Genomic DNA, 25,293 nt, shown 5'->3' with positions numbered 1-25,293 from the left:
ACACGCACAAACACATGCATACATGCATGCACAGACAACTCTCTAAAATAACAATTTGTATTCCTGATTATTAATATCCCCTTCAAATGTTATGCAGAATAATATTTACTCTAACTTGGAGCTGCTGCTATGGGTGATTTCCAGTTCTTAAGGAGTAACTGTTGTTGGAGCCTTTAATTTTTTTTAGAGTTTTCTCTTTATGTCCTCGAGAATTGGAAACAAATATTCAGACATTCACGTGAAAAGATGCTTTTATTGCACAGGAACATTACTATATCTGCTCTTTTCCCTCAAGTGATCTCTTTCTCTCTCCAGTGCTTGTTGAAATTGTTCCTAAAAAAATGGACACAGACAGGTTGAATGATATGACATATTTTCTACATTCGCTCATCTCCCAATATCTCTGAAGCAAGCGTAACAAGAGCCTCAATCATGGCAAATATCCATTTAGAGAATTCAGCAGCAAGAGCTTGTGGTTTGGACGATATGTTGGCCTCATGTACAGGAAAAGCACACAATGTTTTCAATACTTCTTAGCTTTAGAGACATATGAAAACATGTTTTGTGGTCTACCACAGCCTTCATTGGTGCTTTCAAACTACTTGTGTTTTTCTGTATATGAAAGTCGGATCTTTGTTGGTCAAGTCCTACACAGCATGATGACACAACATTATATTTTAGACACTTCCACAAATCCCTGTTGAAAGGGCAATGTCCACCATACTGTACATCGAATTTCACGATTGTAATATCTATTCAGTGATGTGAATTATTGAGTTTAATCATACAGCTTATGTAGGTTTATTCCATCTTATTAACTTTCACTCAACAGAAACATTTTAAATACTCGATAATGAACTCAGTAGTTTTAGTGGGCATTGGGTGTCAGTGAGACATTATCAAATTAAGGTGATTCAATATCATGTTAGCAGATATTGATGTAAACAAGTCATACCATGCAAATAAACAGTATTTAAAAAAAAAAATCTGAATACATTTAACAGCATAATTGCTGCATTTGAAACAATTGCAGAAGCGTTGTGGTATAATCCTCCCTATCAAACGTTCGAAAAATGCAAAGGCACAAAAAGTGACACGATGTACTACGTCTTGGTCACTGTGTTGTGATTTCTATACCTCCATTTTTTTAGTATTTACCAGGATGTGGAAATACTGATAATGCCTTAGGTCAGAGGTACCGAAAAGGTAGATCCCCAGATGTTTTAGAACTACAGCTTTCATTATGCTTTGCATGCCTTTCGAATGCTTTAGAATGATAAAACATTTTGGAAGCTGTAGTTCTACAACATTTGGGCACATTTTAGTCATCCCTGCTGTAGGTATACACTTCTATGATTAATTAGTGCTTTTTATTTTTACAGAATATCCTATTTTTTGATGCTTAAAAAAACACCTACTGTTGTGTTCCATACTTGCTTTTTAAAGTCAAATCTATATCTCTGTTTCAAAAAAAAAAAAAAAGAATGAAGTCAATGTTCAGATGCCAAAGTATGTTCCTGTTTCCAACATGTTCCAAGAGTGGAATTGTTTTTTTATCCCCTAACTTTTATCATCTTGCACTGAGTATCAGCGTGAATTTTGTCGACTGACAATTTTAGTCAGATTTAGTTGACTAAAACTAGGCAAAAACTAAAACAATTCCGGTGACTTCAATACGACTAAAACCAAAATGACTTTTTAGTCAAATGACTATGACTGAAACTAAATTAAAGTTTGCTGCCAAAAATAACACTGGGGGTAAGAAACATGAGGGAGGGACATGTGGAGGGCTGGGGGACTGAAACACATGGGGGACTGGGGGGGAATTAAAGAGACAGAGGAGCTGGGGACGGGGTAAAAGAGACAGATAGAGGCTTTAACTAAACCCATTAGATTTCAGATGTGTCGACTAAAATCTCCTGGAGATTTAGTCGACTAAAACTGGACTAAAAATAAAACAATTCAGATGACTAAAAAATTACTAAAATGGCTTTCAGTCAAAAGACTACGACTAAGGCTAAATTGAAATTTGCATGAACACTGATGAACACTGCTGAGTATGTGTTACCGATCCTTATGAACATTTGCAATCTATGAGCCATAGGTTCTCTAACAGCAATTATAACATGGTTTGAGTCTGGTGTGGATGTACACTGATTACACTTCAAGGCTATTAGGCTATTTCCATTATTTCGGACGTCTATGCACACTCTGGAAAATAATCCCCATTTTCAGATTTGCTTGTGTTTACACTCTAATCAGTTTTTCTCATGAGAAATACTGACCATAACCCAAAATATTGCTGGGTAAAATAAATCAATATTTGACTTACTGATCCCTTACACAAATATATTATAAAATTTCCCCGAGATTACTTTAAACTATAGCTTATATATATATGTTTATTTTTGTCACTTTCTTCATCTGCGCATATTGCATTTATAATTATAATTCTCCGAGTGTTCTCGGCGGGGGTTCTCATGTTACATTACTCCAAGATCTTGTTACAGCTACGAGCCTGCAATTTCAATCTCTGGGTGAGAGGTTACTTTGCAAAGTCTTTTTGGACTGCAATTTAAGAGAATTCTACATAATGGTAAGTAGAAACAAAAGACATTACCTAATGCGAGCAGGGAAATCAGTAATGGCAGTCAATGCTAAGGAGAGGAACCTTTTTTTAAAATGACGTCTGGACTTTAGCGAGTTTAACACGATCCGCACATTCAAACCAGCTTTTCTTTTTAATTCACTTTATTGATGCAGCTGACTTTGTAAGATGTTTTATTCAGCTACTATTAAAAACACTCTGTGACCATATTGCTGATTCAATTACAAATCAGACTGCAGGTATGTAAATCAGGGGGATTTAACTGCATCATGCTATAATTGTGTACCAGTTTTTGGTTACTCGAAGAATATCGGGATTTCAGTCCAAAGCAGATAAAGTAGTGCAGTGGACCAATTCGGCTGTAAATTCTGTTAAACTACAACTCCCGAAATTGTCAGCCAAAGAGGCTACCAGAAAATGATGGGAGTTATAGTGTGAAAGTGAAACTGCAAATGAACAAGTTTACTGTAAAGAATAGCAAATATCAATCATATCATTGAGCAGCTACAAGGTCAGGAGCACATTTCACATGCTTAACGTATAATCTGGCTAGAGAACAAACGTAATTTTTAAACACATTTTACTGCTCAAGTTAGAAGTTTTAGTTTTCGAGCGTCACGCGGATTTAGAAAAAAATTACAATATCCATATCATAGTGTATATTTAATGTGACTTGACTTTGTTACAGTGCATTAATATGTTATGAAAATAAGTCAACAACAGGGATTGGCTATGAAGTGTATTCATAATTCTCCCAGATGGTTATAGGTTATGTAATGGGAGGGGTGGTATACTCACTCGGAATGTAAGATTGTTATTAGAATGAACATGATGACAGACTCAGATCTTGTAACTAGATAACAGGTAAAATCCAGGAGTGGTGACATCATATCAAAGTAAGATATGAAATAAAACAATATAGCAAAACAGTCTGACGCATTTTGTGTATTAGTACTTTGTTAAAGTCTTTGGCAAAGTGCTAACAACCAAGCACGCCAGATTATTTCCCTGGCATGGTTTCCCCATTGCGAATGCAATTATACGTTTTAAAATGTTTAATTAAAGGCTACATTTTCTTATCTTTCTTGGATAGAAGATGGCTTGTCTGGAATCCCCAGTTAAAGGTTTGACTATTCACTCGCTATGCCAGGTTTAATCACTTTATTATTAATAGCATTTACATAGCATCAACAGATTCCGCAGCACATTACAATTAGAGAGTCGGGATACTTAGAGGTAAAGAAGACCCTGCTCACATGAGCTTACAATCTATGATGTTTTGAGGTAGGCAGATATATATCAAATCAAAATACAAGATCCAGTGCACGCACTCACTCACTCACTAAACACCAACATCAAAGCTCAAAGAATGTCTTAGTTATTTTTAAAAAACACCTGACTTGAGCAAAAAGAATTGGCATAAGCATGCATACATTATAAGGATACTTTGGGGCCAATTATTACAACATACAAGATCCAGCACACACACTCATTAAACACCAACTTCAAAGCTCACAAAATATAATAGTTTTTGATAAACACCTGACTTAGGCAACTATAATGGGGGTTTAGTTACAGTATATGATCCTATATTGCATAAGATCACCACAATTCTTATGTACCCAAGTTAAGGTCAATCATTGGAAAAAAAAAAAAAAAGATTAAACTGTGTGAGCGTTGATGTTGGTGTTTAGGGAGTGAGAGAGCATGCTGGATCTTGTATGTTGTAATAATTAGCCCCAGCAGCAGCCTTATAATGTAGTCATGTTCAGTGCATGTAGCCCTCTTGGTTTCATATGTAAATATTTTACAAAGTCCAGGCCAACCCACCAGTTTTTGCATCTCTCCCTGTCATAATTTCCTCCTTTGAGGGCCCTATTTAACCTTGCACTGCAGAGAGTCCCAAGAGGAAGCATTTCCCAAATAAGTGGATTAATCTCCTAAAAACAGGCATTAACTTGTTAGAATAGAACCTACTAAGAATGGGGTACTGTCAGGATCCCGCGGGCGGCTGCGAGGGGAGGCTGCAGTCTGCTCGCGGCACTCACCCTCCAGCCGTTGGCGGGTCCTTTCCCGGCATATGCTCGCTGGGCGGCATCCTCTCAGCCTCGGATGCCGCCCGCGTCCTCCTCTCCGTCCCCCAGCGGCAGCCACGTGTGATTACTAATTCTGATTGGAAATTATCCAATCAGAATTAATCTAATGGTTTAAATACTTACCTTTCCTGTTCCTCCCTTCCCTGTTGTGGTCTTTGCTTACTACTATTGCTACTGAACTGGTGTTTCTGGTTACGTACTCTCTGGCTTGTTATCTGACTTTGTGACTTTCTCCTACCCTTTGACCTCAGCTTGTTTCTCGTTATTCTGTCTTCTGGTTCCCCCTACTCGGCTTGTCTCCTGACTATTCCTTGTGTGCTTAGCCCGGCCACTCTAAGGTCGGGTACTGCACCTTTTCTGTGTGTGTGTGTGTGTGTGTTAGCGTGTTGGGTTCCCCGAATCGTGACAGGTACATTGGTATAGTAGCAGGAATATGCAATGTACCATCATATACTGTAACTAAATCCCACATTTTTGTTTCCTAAGACAGGGTTTTTTAAATGTATTTTTATTTTTAAAAGCTATTGTGTTTTGTGAGCTTTGAAGTTGATGTTTTGCAAGTGAATGAGTGTGCTGGGTCTTGTATTAAAGCACACGTTGGCATAAACGTTTTACAGAATGCTGCATCATAAGACTATCTCCGTGGCCACCCTTCATATTTATAGATTTCCGCTATCTGGAAGTATCATATTGGATAAATATAATGAAAAGCTTTATGAAGCCAAGATGGAATTTCATTAAAAACAAAACAAAACACAGGCGTGATATTTGTAGGAGGTGGGGATAAGGTTGTAATGCAATAAAAAAGTGGCAACATATTTGTTTGGTCCTATTGTTTTATGCCAACTTCAAATAAGCAATTTAAACCATCTAAACCATCTAGAGAAGACAAAACCACAAACTATTCATCATTATCTCAACATACAGCTACCCCACATTCTTCTTATAAGCCGTGGTTACATTAAACTATTATTATAAAATAAAACATTTTAGCTATATCAACAGTACATCAATTCCAAGATATAAGATCGGTTTGATCTTTTTGTATTGTGGATAGAATAACTTGATGAATAAGTTGAGTCGAAATATAAAAATAAATTTATTTAATAGATTATCCTGGTGGGTAGTGTTCAATTTCAGTCAAACCACAATAAAAGCTTTGTGCTTTATTATGGTTGATATACTATATAGAGGAATATATGGTGATTAATGAAAAGGATGTTAAGGTATTACACGTCCGTCGTGGATTGCAAAGAAAACCACTGGTTCCTGGACTGGTGTTTCAATGAGACTGAGAGAGAATAAAACATGTCTGAATCATGAGGGTCTTAGTCTACAGCAGCTAGGAAGATAGATATTGCCTATCACAAAGACTGGGCTTGTTTCCAGCGTTGATGTTAAATATCAGCCTTAAGCTGTAGATATTTACGGCAAATAAATATCTTTATGCTTCCAGCCTCTTGGCCAATATTGAGGGGTCCACACCTATTAATGTCAATTGCTACATAATCCATACATATATTAGAATTCACCTATGAGCATCTTAAATGTAAATCTCTAAAACACCTGATTTCTAATTCAGTGACATAGCAACCACAACTGCATGGTATAAAGAGCACATCATCCAGGGCTTGCTCAATTCAAGGTAAGTCTTATCGAGATAGACTCACAAGATATCTGCTTTATCTGCATATGAAGGTTGATGTACATGTCCACAGATGTATTTTTGGTGCGTTGGCCTGATGTGGTACTATGCCACGGGACATATGTCTATGATGTCCCTGTAGTTCTTAGTTGTTGTCTTAACTTTTGAGGTTAATTTTTGTTGTCAATTGTTCATCTGAATGACACTTTTATAAAGATGTATTTATTTATTTTAATTCATTCTTCTGACCTTTTACTTTATGTTTATTGATAATTGATATGCTTTGAATTATGTTTTAGTTTTTAAATGTAATTAAATATACACAACATGTATTTTTGCTATACAATGTTTGTAGAGTTTGCCGTTGATAACATTACCTTTTCACCAGTAAAATTTAGTGTCTAACATGGAAAAAACTCTTATAATTCTCTAAGGGAGAGTTAGTCAACTGGGAATTACTAGTCACATGCCATAAGGTTTGGAAGAGCCGCTTTTAATTAACAGTGACATCAATTTTAGCGATTAACAACTTATTGGTAACACTTAAAGACAACTTTGGAAAATTCAATATGAATTGACACTTCTGGCTACAGGTCCTGCTACATTCTTGTCTGGTTGTCTCAATGCAGTAGACAATTGCTCAGAGCACCTAACTTGCAAACTCTTCTCATTGAGCTGCACTAGGAAGTCTGTTATTGGACAGCCACAGAAGGTCTGGGTGGGGTTACAAGGCTTTCAAATGCATCAGACAAGACATTAGCAGCTTCTGTAAGCTGTTTTAGATATTACCCCAATGAAAAAATGTATAATTAAAAGCGTACATGGGTTATTTGGAGGATATTTACTAAACAGTGATTTTAATTTATTTATTTTTGCATTTGGGGAGTGGATTGCCCCCTCAAGTCTGATTCTACAAGGGTTTTATTTCAAGCAAGATAAAAAGACAGTGGGCAATCCTCTGCCTCAATACCAGTGAAGCAAATTGTGTTTTTCTCTACTGAAAAGGGTCCGTGAGTTATTTGGAGCATTTCACAGTTAAACACAAGAAAGTGCCTTTCTATTTCATAAGTATATAAGAGATCTCATTGTAAATTAACTTTTTAGGGTCCCACTCCCAATTATTCTACTATTTGAAAAGCTGCCCATTGGCACTGAATCCTGTTAGAAAGTTTAGGGAAAATTAGGGACTGTGAGATTTTGTTATTTTTTTTCTTGAAAACCATATTCTAGCCTAGAAAGAATGGACATTAATCAAAATGATGGTTTTGATTTGTATATAGTTAAATATGTTTGTGGATATTTTTTGGCTTGGCTGTTATTGTAAGAAAAGTAGCATCCAAAAGAATTGTTTTGAAAAAAATTTCCCAACTTAATATTTCCAATGGTCTTTTTTTGCAATAATTTTACAATTCAAATTTCAGTTCTTCACATATTTAGTTATTTGCTGAAAGAACCCAAATGTCCTAATTCAAAAAAAGTGAATGGTACAAGTGTATGCATTGGCTCTAATGTATATTCCCATGTGATTGCTTAACTTAACATTAGCTTAATGAATTGAAAGTGCAGGTCCTCATCTCAAAGTACAAACATGGGATCGTAGAATCCAGGGTAAGGTCCTAATAACTAGATAACTCTGGTTCTACCCTAGTCCTAATTGCCACTTCTCGGATAAAATGTTCCTCACATTTTCTTCCAGCAGAACCATAACATATTATGGAAAATAAATAACCAGTTGGCTCGTCTAGTCTTCCTATTCCCTATCTGAGAAACTTATATTAGTTATAATTTTTTTGTGTCATGACAAAAAGGCCCCAATTTTTATTTTGTTTAATGTGTCCAAAGTATTATGCTTATAAATGTTTGCAGTGTTCAATGCATCTAGTATTCTTCAGCAGAAGCCAATATATTCTGGTGTTAGCCTTACATTTTATTGGTACCAATTTCAGATTCAGTCAAAAAATGTTATTCTAAAAAATAATCACTCTCTGTTTTCCTTTGATCATATTACCTTCTCTTAAGTCTATATACATATATTATCTAAGGCCTTTGTTTTGTTTAATATGAATAACTTTGCATTGATATGTCTACTTGGGTTAGGGAATTTTGATCAAGAACTCTGCTTAAGGTAAATCTGTGGATCCCGCCAACTACGTCAACTTGGCAAAATCCTTTTTTAGTAAGTACCTTACAGAGTTGAAATCTCAAGCTTCTCTGAATTGGGCGATAATGCTGATGTCCCACTCAGAAAGATTTAGGACTTAAAAGAGCAAACTCTTAAACCACTGCTGCTTACAAGCTACCTTATAGCTTTAGTTTTTTTAAACAATATAATTTAATTTTTTACATCACATGGTTTCTTGCCCAATAGTCAGTCAGTACAGCTGTAGAAGTTGTTTAACGTTCAAGCTTGCAAGGCAAATATATTAACACTGCTGATTGAATGGAGCTGAAAGACACTATGGACTGAAATGTCATTGACATGCTGGGAAAGCCAGAGGTCGTTTTGTAATCATCTGCAATTTAGTGCAAGTGAGCTAAATAAGATCAGAACTTGTTAGTTTGTATTTTTTTAGGCACTTTTACATAATATTTGATTTTTATCTTCCCTGACAGCTAGGTGAAAACATTGCTCATCATTGTTAAAATATTAAAAAAAATTACACAAATAAAAAACATCAGTAGAGGTTTTAGCAGGTTTTGTTTTGTACATATTAACCTCTTCAGTTTACGTAGTACTTGTACTAAATACTAAAGATTAATCAAGGCTAAATAAAGCCAGACAACTAATTGGCACTAGGTTAAATCAATGTAGGGTTTGACATTGCAAGGAAGATTGAAGGATATTACAAGAAAATAACACTTTAGAGAGAGAATAATAGGCACCGAGAATTTACATTTTAAATCATTGATGTTAATTTAAGGATGTTTGGGATGTGTGTACGTATATTCAATAGAACCAATAAGAACAATCACTATGGGATTTTATACTGGGCAGACGAGATTGGCCAACTGGTGATTGTAGACTGTAGCACTCTTCATTTCTCTCTCCAAGTGAATTTGTCAGTTAAACTATTTTGATGTAGAACATGTGAAATACGTATGTTAGAAAGGATGTTAAATCGTTAAAATGTTTCAGCTAAGTATCCTTCCTTTTCTTGGATATGATATGCAAGGGAAACATGGTAGAAAAGAACTCACATTTTCAGCCTGTTTATCCAGTCATGACGAAAGATACAGATTTTAAACACTCTCAGTCACTTTCCAATACCTGTAAATAAATATTGCTCTTATGTTACCTTAGGGTCATTCACTACACCAATCACTGTTAAAAGCAGACAAGGGAATTGTACATTTTAAACTATAACTGTTTCATAAAATATAACTAGATTGGAGAATGTTTTCTAAATGGCTAGTTTGGTGTAATATTTGCAATTTTCTTGTCAATTCCTTGTAGTTCTTATTTTAAGTTGATCACAATCTAGAAATTGTATCCACCCGATACGTTTTTCTGAATTGCTGCTGCAATTGTGTGGGTTTTTATTTCACCATAATCAATATACAAAAATTTCAAAACCTTATTTTATCAGTAATAATGTCCAAATTAAAGATCGTTTTAGACTTATAGACTTAAACTGGACTTTACCATCATCATTAATCACATAATCTGGCGATTAATATTCCAAGATTGATAAATTAATAAAAAATATATATATAGAAAATAAAAATTACAGGTCGCGCCACAAAAAAACAAGTAAAATGATATGATAAAACCAATATTAATTAATAAAATTAAGATATGTCCCATCACAATAAAACTGTAGGGTAATTTAAAATACAGTAATGTACTTACACATATAAAAATAGAGTTAAAAAATACAATACTCCTTTTGCTTATGCACTTCAAAAATAAAGAATTATAAAAAAATAAAAAATAAAATACAATACTCCTGAGATCAAATGGGCAGATAGAAAGCCAGGTAGACTTACAGGAGCCTGGATTTGATGTGGGTCTGTGTGGGTTCTAGATCTTGAACTGGTCAGGTTCTCTTGGTTCAGGTTAAAATATGTGAATATAAAAGAAAGATTCCAATAGTGCAGACTGCAACTGAAAATAAAGCGGAATATATTCGTGGAATGCTCAGATCTGCTTGTTTGACCCTTTTATAGTGCAGTGCTGATGATAGTAGGTGACGTGTTATAACCTATTGTGCTCTTAAAGGGACATTATTCTCACCAGAACAACTACAGCTTATTGCATTTGTTCTGGTGAGTATAATCATTCCCTTCAGGCATTTTGCAGTAAACACTGTCTTTTCAGAGAAAAGTGTTTACATTTCCCCCTAGGGACACCTCCACTGGCTGCTAGAGGTGCTTCCTGGGGCAGTGCTGCACAGTGTGACTGACATTCAGTGTCTCCACCCTCTGCATGCAGACACTGAACTTTCCTCATCGAGATGCATTGATTCAATTCATCTCTATGAGGAGATGCTGATTGGCCAGGGCTGTGTTTGGCTTGTGCTGGCTCTGCTCCTGATCTGCCTCCTTTACAGTCTCAGCCAATCCTGTGGGAAAGCATTGTGATTGGCTCAGACAACCACTTCTGATGATGTCAGCAAACAGCAGGCAGGTCAGAGGCAGACAGGGGCAGAAGCAGCATCTGTAGACTTGAATACAAGTACAATTTTACTATATTTATAAAGGCAAGAGGGGGCCAGGGGGAGCTAGCTTGTGGTTTTAACACTATAGGGTCAGCATGGTCACTATGGGGAAGCATTGTGATTTGCTCAGACCACCACTTCTGATGATGTCAGCAGACAACAGGCAGGTCAGGGGCAGACAGGGGCAGAGGCAACAGCTTTAGACTTGAATACAAGTAAGATTTTACTAAATTTAGGGAGGCAAGAGAGGACCGGGGAGGTGCCGGGGGGAGGGGGGGTGGGGGTGGGCTAGATTGTGGTTTTAGCTAGATTGTGGTTTTAACCCTATAGTGTTCCTTTAATTGACTGATGTACGTGAACGTTTCTTTCACCATGTACAAAATGGTTACTTTAGGTATAATATGTTTATTTGATGTGTTACTGTTGTTGCTACATTATATTTGTATAGCAATGCTTATTTGACTCAGTAAGGAATTTAATAGGAGATATTTTTCCATTAAGCATGGTGAAGTTGGTCACTTTAGAAGTAGGAGATTCATCATAGCATTCCGAGACTACTACTGAGATCGAGTGGCCCTTTCAAACAAAGTCCTGAAACAAGCAATACATTATTTTACTTTTCTTATTCATTCATGATACAATCACTCAGCTTTTATTTTCTCTAATATTTGTGTGGAGTTCATGCAGTGAACATGGCATTTTATATCCTGATTTGTGATGTTTTTTCCATTTTGAAGTAAATTACAATCTCACATTTGATATTTATATTAATGAGATGTTAATGTTGAATTAACATCCATCCCACTCAATCCCACTTTGATTAAACATTCAGGATTCAGTGATCACCTTTCCGAAGAATTGTGATCCTCCCATTAAAGCAGCACTGTAACCATCTGTGTCTCACCATCGCAAAGTACCTAATAATGACATCGCCACTAGGGGTCCAGTGACTGGTTGGGTGGGCAGGGAATGGTAAGATTACTTACCTGAACCCGTTCCCTGTGGAAACTGCCATCTTGCTCACTCTGCCCCTCTTATATTCCTGGCTCCTCAGCACCACGAGTCAAGTCACTGCTGAACTCTCACACATGCACGAAAGTACTGCATGGAGGTCTATGGTGGATCCCAAGAGACCGTGGGATTCTCGATAGACACACCCAATTGTCACTGGTGATGGCTGTTGATATTGACTCATAGACTCCAAAAACAGGGTGCAAGGGAATATTGAGAATGAACAACAACTCAAACAGCCTGCCATTTGGTGGGTCCCCACTCAGATCTCAGCCTGGTTTTAGCTCATCTTGTGCCATTACAAAAAGAACCAGGGCCATTTGCATATTAGACTGATTCCAAACAAAGGGCAGAGTAGATCCAAAATGCAGGCCGACTCTCTCTGCATGAGAGATACTGCAACCCCAGATGATAGTTTCAACCTTGTTTAGGTCTCGTCAGTTAGTTACAGCTGAAATCCCTCAAGGCACTGTGAGGAAAGGGTCCACGTCTGGATTACCATTTAAACTTAGGGAGAGCAAGAAACGGGGTGCGAGAGACTCTGAGACTCCGTATTGAGTCTAAGACAGTCAGGGGGAGGAAATATACAGATATAACTCTTGAAAAAAAAAAGATTCTATCATTATGAAATATTTATTTTTCAGGGATGGTGGGGTGACAGTGCTGCTTTAATAGAACCATTGGACATATAGCAAATTCAACAGCTAAGAGCCTTGAAAAAAGCTGGACATTGCTAGAAAACAAGTTCTTATTGTCTGATTTCACTGGCATTACAGTCAGTAAAATGATCCATGAAATTTGGATTGTGATAGCTTGGAAACCTGCCTCACGATTCCTACTGAAAGCCAGAAAACATTATTGATTAATAAACTGTGTACAGTTATTTTTTATTGTCTCAAACAATTTTTTTAGATTTTCTTTTTGATGCTTGATGCTTTATTTTTTTATTTTTTTTAAAGAACAATTTTTATGAACTATGGATTCATAAGTCCGTTGATGTTTATAACTCACATATGTATTGATGAAAAATGAGTGGCCATTAGAACTTTAATGAAATCAATAAGCTTTATGGCCCCACCGTCATGGAACCAATGTTGTATTTGTGATATTTCTTGTATATGCTATTGACTCTGTCTGATAATCTCATATTGGAATGTTTATGCCCCGTAACACAGAATCGTTGTATCTTTCATTGTAGAGTCATTATATATTATATCTCAAGCTGCTAGGAATATGAAAAAATGTTATGTGTTCTTGCTATTTCTACTATTTCAGTCTTGGATACAAACATTTATTTACAGTAAGCTGTCATAATATCATGTGAATTCATCTGTGTTCGTTTTTCTCCTCTTATGGCATTTGTTTTTCATATATTTGTCTAACTCCAGCATTCCACATTGCAAAGCCTTGCAGTACTTTTCCATCAGTTTGGAATTTTACTCATAGTGAATAAATATTAATACTAATTCTCCCATGTTGGACAAGACCTCCTATCACCTAAATTTAGTTGGAATATGCTGTGACTCTATGATATTAGGATTATTGTTTTGCTCAGTCGTGTTATTAGGTCCATGGCAGAAAACATTTCGTAAATAGATAGGCCACTTTTAGGTCATGGGGTCATCCCAAACAAAACTGACGCTGACTATGATGTGGAGACCACAAAAACACATTAGCCAGCCTTTCAGACTGTTTGGATAGCTAAAGAAGTCTCAATAAACAGATTTAGAACCCACTAGAACCAGAATTGTAAAAATGTAAAGGCTTTCAAAAAGACACAAAACAAGATATTCAGCTTTTACCTTATTTCATTCATGCTTGGTATCAGAGATGGACTGTAATTAAATTAGTTTTATATTATACAGCACAATATTTTATATACTTGTGTGTATCCGAGCCCATGCACGTGCTTCCTAAAAGCAGTAGATTTGTATAAATATGTATTTTGAGGCAATTAATAGTATTTTAAGTGATGGGAATAAGAAGGGCTTGTTGTATTTTCATGTGTTTTTAAATGGAATACATGGTGAGTTGTCTACATGTTTGGACAAGGCAAATAATTATTTTTGCAGCCATATGTATTGAAGAAAATGTAAATCCAAGGAAAAGTTAAATAAATCAATTATTTACACAGTCTTTAATTTTTTTTAAGTAAATAAAAAAAAAATGAAAAAATATATATATTTAAAACTTTTACATAAGAATTTGGTCATTGCTCTTTGTTCTTTATGAAGAAAAATGGACTTAAAAACATTTCTTTTGTGGGATTTTATTGACAGGAATTGGAGTAGCAAGAAAATGTTTACTTTTTATACAAACGGAATAAGAACTTTAGTTGCTGCCAAGAATTCTGGGTAATAACAAACAAACGCTCACTGACAATGTGCTATTTGGCCTCCTCCATTTATCAACCATCCTATGGGCCTGTAGCATAGCACAACTCTGGACAGGTCTGGAAAATATGGCCAAAAGACAGTGGGTTTAATCGTATAAGCCTGTCTGCTGAGATAACATACTTTATAGTGTGTGAAAATGCCAAAATATGTCTAGTTTACAAAGTATTGTAATGAGAAAATGCTTTATAAGTATGTTTTGACATATTTTTGTTACATTTTGGAACAGTTTTTTCAACATTATGTAGGTGCCAGAAAATATACCATTATAGACACATGTACAATGTTTAAACAAGATATGCATATGTCTAATTGGAAGATATCTAACTTAGGCCTTGATTTAATATTGTTGGATAAGCTTTTCAAATGCTTTCATATCTTTAGCTAAACACTTCAAATTATTTAATATTATAAAAAATATTTAATTGTGCAATATTTTCATATATTTTTTCATATAGCAATAAATGTTTTATGTATTATATCGTTTTTGATTTTCACAATTTAAAAAACTAATTTTAAAAAATGTATCAACAATTTTTAAAATGAGGGCTTTCTTGCATAAATGTAAAACTAGTCTAATCAGCAAAAAATATTATGTATTTCTCTGCGCACACAACTAATCTGGGCAAACCCAAAATACCCAGTTCCCTAGAAAACTGTGGTTCTTGTCCCAATGTCTCTTTGTGTCCTGTGGTACATTTAAGTTGGATTTTGTCTTATTTGTAGCAACAATATGGTCATTCCTGCAAGCAAAGATGAGCAGAGAGCTTTGGCTGGATTTGATAAATGTATCACAATTAATTGGATAGCAAATTTACCCAAGACTTCAGTAAGAGAGATGATATTCAAGTGCCAGAGATAACCTTATCTCTGATAATATACTCCATCCATTTGTCTTCACACACTGATTAGTGGTGAGCATCTGATCTTTGAATGCTACATATCAATCCTTCTTGATCCTGTTTTGACAGATATAAGCCTGATACAACTCCTTTCCAAAGAATATCTTTTGATAAAGACCACCTGGTGTAAACGTTGAAGCGATTTTTACTTCATAATGCCTGAAATATACTGGTCTGTTTTTTTTAAATGAACAAATAAAGGTTTTATGGTGTGTCTTAACAATTTTAAATGGAAAAGTGTATGTTAATTTACAGTGACGGCTTGTCCAGAGGGGCACTTTGAGTGCAACACCACATAATTATGTCAATAAAAAAATGTCCTTCTCCTGTGGTGAACACTTTAACTGTCTATCCAACTCCAAGGGAGATGGCCTGCTTCCTCCTTTAATTGCTCGCAACATGATCTAAGAGTGGCCACATGATGCCCAAGTTTGATGCCTGCCCTCGTGGTCCAGTGCTGGCTGTTCAATCCCTGGTGGTCAAGTGCTGGTTGTTCATTAATGAATCCATTCCCTTGTGGTACATTTTCTGTACATGCCACTGGTACACACAATGTTGAGTCAGAGTGCAGCCAAGGGAACTCCCAGGAAGTGTTCTAACTCACTAAGTGTGCTCCTTAACCATGAGGAAGAGGATATGATACCAGCGGCAGGTTCAAATGTGGTACACCACTGGACCATCAAGGTAACATTTTTATTTAATATATTGCTGATCCAGCAATGTGTTAAATAGCAATGTCATATATGGGGCTGATGATTCCCTAAGCCTGGTATGGTGAGTGGCATGCCTGTTGCCATGGCACCCTGCACCCCTAAGGCTGACCCTGGGTAGGATCTTGGATGGAGAAGAAATGGCATGACTGATCTCATGTAGTGACCAAGCAGAACCCTGTAGGCCAGTTTGTTTTTAAAATAGCTGGGCCTTAGACTAGGTATTACCTTGCAGATCATTAAGGCAAATTTTAAATGAATGTAATTTTTCACTAGCAGCCAGAGAAGGTCTTAGAGTAATGTCATCGTGTGCTGAGAGTGGGCATGCCTATTAAGTAGAACTTGGGAAGACTGAAAGACAACATAAATTTAATTGTGTCTGTATCCCAAATCTATTTTCAGACCTGGATAACTGAACAATGCCTTTTGCATCCTTCTCCAGTGGGAGCTTGTTTTTTGGCATACTCCTTTGGGCCCAGCAATAACTCTTATTTTGTTTAGGATAATAATTGGAACTTCAGTGCCTGGCTGCCCCAGGTTGCATTTGGTAAAGGTTTCCACATGTGTACATTAATCTATTGGGTTAGTTTCCCTGTCTACCATTCAGTATTTCCTTTAGCTGCATATATTACCCCAGCTTATTCCATCTGTAACCAGTAATATATTATTTTGTGACTTCATATCCATAAAAAAATCTGTCAACACAACCATTAATGCAATATGCTCCGTTATAGCTGAAAACTCACATCACAGAATGTTCCCCAATACAGTAGGCTCTGCCCTTTTGTGCAAACCTTACCGTTTAGCGTCGACCCTCACTGCTCTGTTGTCATAGTTGTGACACAAAATCTTATTTTACCAAGTGGAATAATTTACACTAAAATTTCATAAAATATAATATAATATTACAGTGACAAGGAATACAATAGATGTGAAATACAACACATCCATTATTTTGAATTGTAAAGATGCTAACAGAAAAGAGCTATGTACTTTAAAGGAATGACCATAAAATGCACACATACTGTATATTTACCATACGGCATCAACATGTATTTTGTAACTCTGTTTTCTATTTCTGCTGGGAGAATCTACATAACAATTAAGTAGAATTAAACATAGAAATACAAACTATAAAAAGCAAAGCAGCTCTGATAGATAACCTTACTTTCAGAAGTAGAAATGTGTTTTTATTAGATCACTGTGATAAATTAGCAATATGATATATATAATCACACATTTTCTCAAAACACAACACAAAAACATTAATCTTTTACTAAAGGAAACATTTCTTTCCTTTAGATTTTTCTAAACGTAATCAGCATCACTATTTAATCGTTTGAATAAATACCTGGCTAATACTATGTTTACATTGGTTGTGTTGAGGTTACAAATGATCCTCAACATAGAAATTAAAATAGCCTTGGGGGGGGAGAAAAAATAAATTCAAATATTTTTTTTTTGTGGTTGAATTTTTAAAGTTTATTGCGAACTCACTAGTTTGTGGATTAACCTCATTCTTAACCCCTTAGTGACCAGAACGTTTTTACATTTTCTTACAGTTAAGGACCAGGGCTGTTTTTACATTTCTGCGGTGTTTGTGTTTAACTGTAATTTTCCTCTAACTCATTTACTGTACCTACCCATATTATATATAGTGATGTACCGAACTGTTCGCCGGCGAATAGTTCCCGGTGAACATAGCGTGTTCGCGTTCGTCACGGCGGGCGAACACATGCGCGGTTCGATCCGCCCCCTATTCGTTGTCATTGAGTAAACTTTGACCCTGTGCCTCACGGTCAGCAGACACAAGCAAATTAGCAGCAGACCCTCCCTTCCAGACCCTCCCACCTCCTGTACAGCATCCATTTTACATTCATTCTGAAGCTGCATTTTTAGATAGAGGAGGGAAAGTGTAGCTGCTGCTCATTTGATAGGGACATGGATAGCTAGGCTAGGGTATTCAGTGTCCACTACAGTCCTGAAGGACTCATCTGATCTCTGCTGTAAGGACAGCACCCCAAAAAGCCCTTTTTAGGGCTAGAACAGTGTGCTTTTTTTTTCTGGGTAATGTAATTGCAGTTGCCTGCCTGCCAGCTTCTGTGTCAGGCTCACAGTGGATACTGTGCCCACTTGCCCAGTGCCACCACTCATATCTGGTGTCACAATAGCTTGCATTTAAAAACAAAACATTTTTTTTCACTGTAATAGATTGAATAGCAGTTAGTTGTCTGCAAGCGTCTGGGTGTCAGGCCTTCAGCGTGTACTCTGCCAACTTCTGCCAGTCCACTTTGCCACTCATATCTGGTGTCACAATAGCGTGCCTTTAAAGAGAAAAAAGTTTTTCACTGTAAGCTAATAGCAGTCAGTGTCCTTCAAGCGGGTGTCAGGCCTTCAGCGTGTACTCTGCCAACTTCTGCCAGTCCACTTTGCCACTCATATCTGGTGTCACAATAGCGTGCCTTTAAAAAGAAAAAAAGTTTTTCACTGTAAGCTAATAGCAGTCAGTGTCCTTCAAGCGGGTGTCAGGCCATCAGCGTGTACTCTGCCAACCTCTGCAAGTGCACATCGCCACTCATATCTGGTGGCACAATAGCGTGCATTTAAAACCCAAAAACTTTTTTCACTGTTATAGATTGAATAGCAGTTACTTGTCTTCAAGCGGGTGTCAGGCCTACAGCGTGTACTCTGCCAACCTCTGCTAGTGCACATTGACACTCATATCTGGTCTCACAGTAGCTTGCACACATAGTACCACTAATCCCCAAAAAAATGACAGGCAGAGGCAGGCCACCCAGCAGGGGCCGTCGTGGTCGTGGTGCTGTGATTCCCTTTTGCCCTAGAATAATGCCCAATTTCTAGAGGCCACGTACCCTGAACTTGAAAAGTTCTGAGGACATAGTTGACTGGCTAAACCAGGACACCCAATCTTCTACAGCTTCCGCTCGGAACGTTGACGCACCATCCTCCTCCAGCTTAGGTTCGGGCACCTCTCAAGATACCACTCACCCGCCTGCCACCACCAACAACACTAGCACCACAGCCTCTTCACTTTATCTGTCAGAGGAGTTATTTACACATCCGTTTGAAGAAATTAGTGATGCGTAACCATTATTGCCAGAGGATGTAGATAACAGGGATATGTCTCAGTCAGGCAGCATTACACACATGGACGTACGGTGTGATGATGATGAAGTTGTACCCGCTGCTGCTTCCTTTGCTGAGTTGTCAGATACAAGTGAAGCGGTTGATGATGACGATGCGTCCATGGATGTCACGTGGGTGCCCGCTCGGCAAGAAGAAGAACATGGCGAAAGTTCAGATGGGAGACAGAGAGGAGGAGGAGATGAGTTGGAAGCAGGGGGAGGTCAACGCAAGGAGCTAGTGGCACAGTCAGACAGCATGCATTGGCACCCGGGGTCAGCCCGACAGCACGCCATTCAACGTATGCTGTGTCCACCACCAGAATTCCGTCATTGCAGAGCTCAGCAGTGTGGCATTTTTTTGTGTGTCTGCCTCTGACAACAGCGATGCCATTTGCAACCTGTGCCAAAAGAAACTGAGTCGTGGGAAGTCCAACACCCACCTAGGTACAACTGCTTTGCGTAGGCACATGATCGCACATCACAGACGCCTATGGGATCAACACATGAGTACAAGCAGCACACAAACTCAAAGCCGCCATCCTCCTCCTGGTCCAGCATCTTCAGCCACGTCAACCACTGCTGTCCTTCTTTCCCCCTCTCAACCATCCGCTACTCCTTCTCTCGCCTTGAGCAGTTCCCGCTCATCTGCCCACAGTCAGGTGTCTGTCAAGGACATGTTTGAGCGTAAGAAGCCAATGTCACCCCCTTGCCCAGCGTCTTACCGCTGGCTTGTCTGAACTATTAGCCCGCCAGCTTTTACCATACAAGCTGGTGGAGTCTGAGGTGTTCAAAAAATTTGTGGCTATTGGGATACCGCAGTGGAAGGTACCCGGACGAATTTTCTTTGCACAAAAGGCAATCCCCAACCTGTACTCGATTGTGCAAAAGGAAGTAATGGCATGTCTGACACACAGTGTTGGGGCAAGGGTCCATCTGACCACTGATACCTGGTCTGCAAAGCATGGTCAGGGCAGGTATATCACCTACACTGCGCATTGGGTAAACCTGCTGACGGCTGCCAAGCATGGAATGCGTGGCTCTGCAGAGGAGTTGGTGACACCACCACGACTTTCAGGCAGGCCTGCTGCCACCTTCTTTACTCCTCCTACTCCATCCTCTTCCATAACCTCCTCGGCTGAGTCCTCTTCTGCTGCTGCGTCTTGCTCCACATCAACGGCACCCCCCCAGCTCCCCAGGTACTGTTCCACATCCCGGATACGGCAGTGCCACGCAGTCTTGGGGTTGACTTGCCTGAAAGCAGAGAGTCACACCGGACCAGCATTCCTGTCCGTCCTGAACGCACAGGTGGATCAGTGGCTGACTCCGCACCAACTGGAGATCGGCAAAGTGGTTTGTGACAACGGAAGAAGTTTGTTGGCGGCATTGCATTTGGGCAAGTTGACACATGTACCGTGCATGGCACATGTGTGTAATCTGATCGTACAACGCTTTGTGCATAAGTACCCAGGCTTACAGGACGTCCTTAAGCAGGCCAGGAAGGTGTGTGGCCATTTCAGGCGTTCCTACACGGCCATGGCGCACTTTTCCGATATCCAGCGGCGAAACAACATGCCAGTGAGGCGCTTGATTTGCGACAGCCCGACACGTTGGAATTCAACACTCCTAATGTTCGACCGCCTGCTCCAACAAGAAAAAGCCATTAACAAGTATTTGTATGACCGGGGTGCTAGGACAGCCTCTGCGGTGCTGGGAATTTTTTTGCCACGTTACTGGACGCTCATGCGCAATGCCTGTAGGCTCATGCGTCCTTTTGAGGAGGTGACAAACCTAGTCAGTCGAACCGAAGGCACCATCAGCGACATCATACCATTTGTTTTCTTCCTGGAGCGTGCCCTTCGAAGAGTGCTGGATCAGACCGTAGAAGAGCGTAAAGAGGAAGAGTTGTGGTCACCATCACCACCAGCCTTATCAGTATCGCTTGCTGGATTTGCGGCAATGCTGGAAGAAGATTGTGGGGAAGAGGAGTCAGAGGAGGAATGTGGCTTTGAGGAGGAGGAGGAAGACCAACCACAACAGGCATCCCAGGGTGCTCGTTGTCCCCTATCTGGTACCCGTGGTGTTGTACGTGGCTGGGGGGATGAAAATACCTTCAGAGAAATCACTGAGGACGAGGAACAGGACATAAGTAGCTCGGCATCCAACCTTGTGCAAATGGGGTCTTTCATGCTGTCGTGCCTGTTGAGAGACCCTCGGATAAAAAGGCTGAAGGAGAACGACCTGTACTGGGTGTCCACGCTACTAGACCCCCTGTATAAGCAGAAAGTGCCTGAAATGTTACCGAATTACGGCAAGTCGGAAAGGATGCAGCAGTTCCAAAATCAATTAAAAAGTATTCTTTACACAGCCTATAAGGGTGATGTCACAGCACAACGGGAATCTAACAGGGGAAGAGGTGAAAGTAATCCTCCTCCTCCCACGACCACGCTGGCAAGGACAGGACGCTTTACAGACGTGTTGTTGATGAAGGACATGCGGAGATTTTTAAGTCCTACGCATCGCCACAGCCCTTCGGGGTCCACCCTCAGAGAACGACTCGACCGACAGGTAGTAGACTACCTCGCCTTAACTGCAGATATCGACACCCTGAGGAGCAATGAACCCTTTGACTACTGGGTGTGCAGGCTTGACCTGTGGTCTGATATATCCCAATTTGCGATAGAACTTCCGGCCTGCCCTGCTTCAAGTGTCCTGTCAGAAAGGACCTTCAGTGCAGCAGGAGGTATTGTCACTGAGAAGAGAAGTCGCCTAGGTCAAAAAAGTCTAGATTACCTCACCTTTATTAAGATGAATGAGGGATGGATCCTAAAGGGACTGACAGTGGGCGATACATTCGACTAAAAAAGGCCTGATGAGGGGGACTACTTAACACACCACTCCTATCTGGTGGCACATTAGATTGCACGTGCACTGCCCCAAATTTGAAGTAGGAGGACCGACCAATCATGTTTTTCCATCTCCCGCTTCCTAAAATCGATGCCTTATATACACGTCCCCTGATAGGGGACGTAACAGGGATTAAACTGATAGGAATAGTACTACTTAACACACCACTCCTATCTGGTGGCACATTAGATTGCATGCACAGTGCCCTAAATTTGAAGTAGGAGGACCGACCAAGCATGTTTTTCCATCTCCCGCTTCCTAAAATCGATGCCTTATATACACGTCCCCTGATAGGGGACGTAACAGGGATTAAACTGATAAGAATAGTACTACTTAACACACCACTCCTATCTGGTGGCACATTAGATTGCACGCGCAGTGCCCCAAATTTGAAGTAGGCGGACCAACCAAGCATCTTTTTCAATCTCCCGCTTCCTAAAATCGATGCCTTATATACATGTCCCCTGACAGGGGACGTAACATGGATTAAACTGATAGGAATAGTACTACTTAACACACCACTCCTATCTGGTGGCACATTAGATTGCACGCGCAGTGCCCCAAATTTGAAGTAGGAGGACCGACCAAGCATGTTTTTCCATCACCCGCTTCCTAAAATCGATGCCTTATATACACGTCTCCTGATAGGGGACGTAACAGGGATTAAACTGATAGGAACAGTACTACTTAACACACCACTCCTATCTGGTGGCACATTAGATTGCACGGGCAGTGCCCCAAATTTGAAGTAGGAGGACCGACCAAGCATCATTTTCCATCTCCCGGTTCCTAAAATCGATGCCGTATATACATGTCCCCTGATAGGGGACGTAACAGGGATTAAACTGATAGGAATAGTACTACTTAACACACCTTATAATAACACAGAGAGAGGCAACGCAGAGAGAGGAGTCTGAAGAAGAGGAGTCAGAGGAGGAAGGTGGCTTTGAGGAGGTGGAAGACCAAACACAGCAGGCGTCCCAGGGGGCTTGTTGTCACCTTTCGGGGACCCTTGGTGTTGTACTTGGCTGGGTGGAGGAAGAGACCTTCAATGACATCAGTGAGGACCAAGAATGGGACATGGCTAGCTTGGTATCCAACCTTGTGCAAATGGGGAGTTTGCGGTTGTGCAAATGGACTGTTTGCGGTTGTTTGCGGTGCGTTAAACGGGGAGTTTGGTCTGTCACTGTGAAGCGGGCGTAACCCTCACACTACCTGATCGATACAACATCATACCTGATGTTTTAAAGCAGGTTATTCCAAACAATTTAGGAATGTTAGGTGATTAATGCCCTTTATGGATTAAAACCAGACTCTGCATCAACTATGTAATTTTCCATGGAATATGTAGTTTTGCCATGGATCCCCCTCCGTCATGCCACAGTCCAGGTGTTAGTCCCCTTGAAACAACTTTTCCATCACTATTGTGGCCAGAAAGAGTCCCTGTGGGTTTTAAAATTTGCCTGCCCATTGAAGTCTATGGCTGTTTGCTCAGTTTGCCCGTTCGCGAACATTTGCGGAAGTTCGCGTTCGCCGTTCGCGAACCTAAAATTTATGTTCGCAACATCACTATTCTTGAGTACTTGTAGCAGAGTAGGTTTTTGGAGTCTTCTCATATCATCAAATGTTCATGTTTTTCCTTCCCAGACAACAAATTTCATGTAAGAAAACCCAGAATATTCTCGCTGTTTTTTGGAGTTATTCGCATCCACATAGAGAAACTCTGTGCTAAATAAAACAATGGTTGTGTTTACGGACTGCAAAGCAAAAATCTAAACAATTAGGCCAAGTTTATTATATTATTTAACTGCAACAATTAACTCTATATAGATGTGATATACTCGTGTGATATACTCAGTTATCTTTATAACTTTCGAATAGAGTAGTAGTCTTCTATGTACATTTTAGTGCATAGATGACATTACAGTGGGGTGTTTTGTTTTTATTAAAGATAGCTTTCTTAACGGGTTTAGTGTTTAAAACTCAAAAATAATTAAAAGTTACACCAGCAAGAATAAATCTTAATACTTAATCTAATTTGTTCTATTTGCATGCTAGACAGAGTTACATAGTGAGTCAATGACAAACTATGTAGCAGTAAATTTGAAATACACAATAAAATCACTAAGTTTCGCTAGTATTTTCTTAACACCTTGAGGAGTCTTAAAAGATAAATATAGGATTCAAAGAAATTCCTTGTGTCAAATAAGACTTCTTAATATCATCTCTTGTCACCATTGGAAGTTAGTATTTTGATTTCTGATGTTTCTGAAAGTGAACTAGGCCTTTGGGCTCCACAAAGTGTTTTGTGAAAAATGACTTCTTAGATAAACACCAGCAGTGATATTTTTGGCACGGGCAATCTCTTGGGTCTTGTACGTTACTTGGAAGAAAAAAAAATCATCTTGTATTGATTTAAAAACTGAAGTGGCAAGCATCATTTTTCATTTTCATTTAAACTAATTTGAATGGTTTCCAATAAAATATATCCAAACGCCATGTGAGATAACTGAATTTTTATTTTAAATGGTGCAATTACTTACAGCCTGATTTCCTCATTGCAAATTTAGTTTACCTACTGGTAAAAAAAAAAAAAAAAAAACTGGTCCAGTTCTGGCAATGGTATTTTAGCTCAAAAACTATGGCCATTGTAGGACACCCCTGAAAAAGTTAATGTAGAAACTGCTGGTAAAATTTTTGCCAATCTGATTTTCACTCAATGGTTTCTACATTAACTTTTTCAGGGATGTCTTTTAATAGCCATACATTTTTTAGCGGGACAGTTTTAATTTGTACCTGCTGAAAAGGGGGTACTACCAACCACATAGAAGTAGTCCCTGAAGTTTTCCGGAGATTTGAAGATTTTTGGGTCAAGCCAAGCGACACATTGAAAAGACTCCCTTACTTTGAACTCAGTTATTTGCCCTGGACAACAATTAACTAGGACATATTGTCCATGTGGTCAAACTACTGCATTTCAAATGACAGAAGACTAAATGTCAGGTTTCTAATAAGCCCAGCTACATGTCAGCTCAAAACAATTTTATCACACGGGCTACTTAAACAAGCTCAAACTTATGAAAATTGGGATTTAGTAAAAAATGAATTGGTAAAAATTATATCCCTGCATGTTTCTCATTTCAGACACCTGTGTGGGGCATATCTGGAATTAAAACAGCTACCAGTCCACATACCACCCTTGCCAGCCAGTCCATGTTTA

At 38.9% G+C, this 25,293-nt stretch overlaps 1 protein-coding gene across 1 annotated transcript in view; it reads left to right on the top strand.

The window, feature by feature from the left end:
- The first annotated feature begins 2,547 nt into the window (after positions 1-2,547).
- Positions 2,548-25,293, top strand: part of GOLGA7B (golgin A7 family member B) — a 252,415-nt gene continuing 229,669 nt past the window's right edge. The window contains exon 1 of the mRNA XM_063435358.1: positions 2,548-2,596. Coding sequence (XP_063291428.1) covers positions 2,594-2,596 — 3 coding nt within the window. The 5' untranslated portion in view covers positions 2,548-2,593. The remainder of the gene's footprint in view (positions 2,597-25,293) is intronic.

This window comes from Pelobates fuscus, chromosome 10 (genome assembly GCF_036172605.1).
Source record: "Pelobates fuscus isolate aPelFus1 chromosome 10, aPelFus1.pri, whole genome shotgun sequence".
Lineage (NCBI taxonomy): Eukaryota > Metazoa > Chordata > Amphibia > Anura > Pelobatidae > Pelobates > Pelobates fuscus.
The sequence above is the reverse complement of the archived record's forward strand: the minus strand, read 5'-3'. Positions and strand labels throughout refer to the sequence as shown.